The sequence below is a fragment of the Octopus bimaculoides genome, chromosome 25, assembly GCF_001194135.2.
Source record: "Octopus bimaculoides isolate UCB-OBI-ISO-001 chromosome 25, ASM119413v2, whole genome shotgun sequence".
Classification (NCBI taxonomy): Eukaryota; Metazoa; Mollusca; class Cephalopoda; order Octopoda; family Octopodidae; genus Octopus; species Octopus bimaculoides.
This window is the reverse complement of record NC_069005.1, coordinates 22,716,890-22,721,572: the sequence shown is the minus strand read 5'-3', so window position 1 is coordinate 22,721,572 and position 4,683 is coordinate 22,716,890. Positions and strand designations below refer to the sequence as shown.

The 4,683-nt window shown below is 32.2% G+C and overlaps 1 protein-coding gene across 1 annotated transcript in view; it reads left to right on the top strand.

Moving 5' to 3' along the window:
• LOC106867435 (harmonin) overlaps window positions 1-4,683 on the top strand; it is a gene marked incomplete at its 5' end in the record, with an annotated part of 38,500 nt that overhangs the window by 30,430 nt on the left and 3,387 nt on the right. The window contains one exon of the mRNA XM_052976838.1: window positions 1,538-1,637. Coding sequence (XP_052832798.1) covers window positions 1,538-1,637 — 100 coding nt within the window. The remainder of the gene's footprint in view (window positions 1-1,537; window positions 1,638-4,683) is intronic.

The window sequence follows — 4,683 nt, the reverse complement described above, 5'->3', positions numbered from 1 at the left end:
GTTTAGGCATTGATGGCTGGGCATGCCTGACTAGATATTGAAACAGTACTTTTTGCAGAAAATATTCATACATGTATGTATATGTATAGAGAGAGAGAGAGAGATTAAATGAAATAGAGAAATACAATTGACAAGTTTAAAATTTATTTACATTATAATATAATATAACATAACATAACATAACAAATCTTTAAAAAAAGCATATATAAAGCCAACAATTTGTTTTGACTCATATACACTAGTGAATTTATTAAAAAATTCCCATATCTGTATACAAGCCTCTTCAGGGCCTTGGTTCAAAAAACAGACAAAATTCCATGTAAGGACTGCCATATTACAAAAATACTGATTCAAAAAATACCTATGTTTAGAAGTGTGAGCGTTAACAACTGAAATACATAAGCACAATAAAAAGAACAACAAAATTTAAATGGATAAAATGATTAATGAAAGAAAATTTACAATGGTCATAAAATATTCTTATGGATCTCCAATAATATTAATCGAAAATAATCACTGGCCATTTTATAATATATTAATACCTATATAATATGTAATATATTAAAAATTTATAGAGGAGCAGGAAATATATTTTATTTAAAACTACTATATATTATGATGAAAGACGATAAATAAATAAGGATATTTTTAATTCTGACTCTAAATTCAATAAAAAAATATCCAAATCGATAGTTCATTCACTCAATTACCAAATACGCCAATGTTAAACAGATGTATAAAGTTACAATCATTATAAAACCATACTAATGTTTACATATTAATGATAATAATATATAAATAAATAAAGTATCAGAGTTTTACTTAGTTTTACAGAAGGAAATAAATTATGTTAACCCAATATTTTTATTCTATAAATTTATATGCATAAATATACAATAAATATTCGTATATGGATAATTGTTCAAAAATATATATAATTATATATAATGAAAATATATAACTACTCTTATTGATTTATTCTTACTGATATAAACATTATTCTAAGTAACTAACAAGTAAAAAATACAAAATTTATTTAGTTTATCTGAGGAAATATCTGTGAATAAAATAGACAAAAACATAAAACTATGATAATTAAAAACTATATTATTTCTTTGATAAGGAGAAAATAAACTATAAATAAGAAAATCATAATTTTACTTAGTTTTCAGAAGGAACCAAATTAGAGTAAGGCATTAGTTATATTATTCTACAAATTATTATTTGCATACAAGCTCTAAAGAACCATCATATGATGAACTATATTAAAACTAAATAGGTACCACAATAAATATGCATACATGTATAATTATTTAAAAAGATATAATTATATATAATAATAATAATTTTTCTAATTTATTTATTCGTATTTATATAAACATTATTCCGAGTACAAAATACTAAATTAATTAGTTTATCAGAGGAAAAAATATCTGTCAAAGTTTATATATTTATAAATTAATTATCTACAGAAAAATAGCCATGTATGTAGCAAAAGCATGAAACTTAAATGAGGTTTTTGTTTTCTATCTTACAGAATGGTTCTCTTGGTGTTGCATTAGAAGGTGGTGCAAACTCTCCACTGGAAGGAAGGATTCTTGTCAGTAACATATACACTGGCTGTGTCTATCAACAAGGTAACGACATAATTATTTAGTGCTACACATAGTACAAATCAACAAGGGCACCACAGTCTTAATGATTCTCAACTGGGGTCAATACAAGATTTTTGGGGTGTGTGGTGGTATTTTATGGGCTAATGAAACAAATTTTGCTTTAGATGTATTTAGTGGTACAGGCATGGCTGTGTGGTAAGAAGCTTGCTTTCAGCCACATACTTTTGGGTTCAGTCCCACTTCATGGCACCTTGGGCAAGTGTCTTCTATTATAGCCTCAGGCCAGCCAAAGCTCTGTATGTGGATTTGAAATATGGAAACTGAAAGAAGCCCATTGTGTATATATATATATGTATGTGCATGTGTCTTTGTGTCTGTGTTTGTCTCCACCACCACTTGACAACCGGTACTGGTGTGTTTACATCCCTATAACATAGCAGTTCAGCAAAAGAGACAGATAAAATAAGTACCAGGCTTAAAAAAAATAAGTACTGGGGTTGATTCATTCAACTAAAAGTTCTTAAAGGCAGTGCCCCAGCATGGCCACAGTCTAATGACTGAAACAAGTAAAAGATGAAAGAAGAGAAAGGTTGCAAAAAAACAACAAGGTTCCTTTTTTTAATGCATTGCACAATTCAACATGTTTCCAGTCACTAAAACATGTTTCCCTCAGAGATTGCTATTTGGAAACCTACATAAGAGAACATGTGAAAAATAAAATAGAAACTTTGAAAGACATTTCAATAAAACTAGTTTTTAAATATTGAATGGCTATGGGGGTCCACCAGAATAAAATAATAATTAAAGTGGTCCAGTGGCTGTGTGGTAAGTAGCTTGCTTACCAACCACATGGTTCCGGGTTCAGTCCTACTGCATGGCACCTTGGGCAAGTGTCTTCTACTATAGCCTCGGGCCAACCAAAGCCTTGTGAGTGGATTTGGTAGACGGAAACTGAAAGAAGCCCGTCGTATATATGTATATATGTATGTATGTGTGTGTGTATATGTTTGTGTCTCTGTGTTTGTCCCCCCAACATCGCTTGATAACCGATGCTGGTGTGTTTACGTCCCCGTAACTTAGCGGTTCGGCAAAAGAGACCAATAGAATAGGTATTAGGCTTCCAAATAATAAGTCCTGGGGTCGATTTGCTTGACTAAAGGCGGTGCTCCAGCATGGCCACAGTCAAATCACTGAAACAAGTAAAAGAGTAAAGAGAGAGTATGTAAAAAATAGTTGAAAACCACTGATGTAGAACAAGGAGGTGAGAATAAGAGTGTGAAAAACAAAATAGGAATTTTGAAAGTGTCTATAAAACTAGTTTTTAAAGATCAAATGGCTATGGGCGGTCCACCAGAGTAAAACAGTAATCAAAGGGGCCCATAGATAAAAGATAGTTGAGAACCACTGCTCAATATGATCAACTGACATGGTGGAAATAGCAGCCAAATCTCCCTCAAATCATAACATACTGTTTTCATAAAGAGTTTAAATGTGCAGAGTATCTTTGTTTAAAATTGATAGCAGCTCCAATATTTATCTTCATAAAGGAAAGCAATTGGTTTGGGTTCCCAACATATAGGGAAAAAGCCAAGATAGTCATGGTTGTAACGGCTATGATCATAAGTCTGCTTGATCAGGGCAAAGCTGGAGCTAAACAACAACAACCACTACTACTGCTACTGCTACTACATTGAGCAAGAACAACTCCTGTATGATCATACAGTCTGCTAAAAATAACAGCCAAATCTCCCTTGAATAACAGCCAAATCTCCCTTGAATAACACCATACTATCTTTAAAAAATGGACACACAGTTAATAAGATTGTTTAGCCCTGAGCAAACCTGTGATCAAATGCATTCCAGCCGTGATCATGACATCTTATTTTTATTTTGTCTGACAGTGTATCTATTATCTAATGTATTCATCTATGTTTTCTTCTTTACAAGATGTTATTTGAAGGAAATTTGGCTTCTATTTTTAGCAGTTCGATTGACTACGCAGATTTTATGGTTACATTTGTCAGGGGAGATAACTTTACTGACATTGCTACAGATGAGAAATTTTTAAACAATCAAATATGTAAATTCTATGCATCTTTTTCCTTACATCTTAATTTCAAATTCAAATTTCTAATCCAATTATGAAGAAATGATTATCTCCCTTACATTAACTGTCCACTAGAAGATGACACATCAAAATTTGTTTGCAACATTTAGTGATACTCATGGCTGTTCAGCCTGCTAAAAATAACAGCCACATTTCCCTCTAATCCCCCCTACCACCTTATAAAGAAGGCAGATGCATTAATATTCAAAACACTAGATATTCGTGGCCCAGATCTTTAAAATATTTGATGTAGATTTACTCAATCAGGACTGATTTGGAGCTAAAACAGAATTTCTCATGAAAATGGGTGGGGAAGGAAAAAGACAAATTTCCATATTTTCTAAAATCAAAATAATTTTATGGCAGTGAGCTGTCAGAATCATTAGTACACTGGACAAACTGCTTAATGGTATTTCGCCTATCCTTGCATTCTGAGTTCAAATTCTGCCAAGGTGAACTTTACCTTTCATCTTTGCAGGGTCAATAAACTAAGCAGTGGGGGTTGATGTAATCAATTTAACTGCTCCTGGGTGTGAGTATAGAAACTGCACCCCTCTTAAAAGTTTCATTCTTGAGCCAAACCGACTCATAAGGGCCAGTTTCCTGGTTTTCGTGGTGTATATATACGCCACCTGGACAGGAGATATCAGTTTAATTGATTTGGCTCTTCCCCCAAAACTGCTGGCCTTGTGTCAAAATTTGAAAACATTATTATTATTATTATTATTATTATTATTATTATTATTATTATTATTATTATTATTCAGTAGTTTTATTTTTATAATGTGCTTTCACTTCACTACCAAGCACAGCTCTGTGTGCCTTGGGTATGTGCTGTGGTTTGCTGTGATGCTCTTATGGTTACTGTATTGAAAGTGTTTTGCGTAGGATGTGTGCAGTACCCAGTAGTGCAATTTTCTGTATGTTACATATATTTGTAAGTCCTGGTGTTTTTGTTAT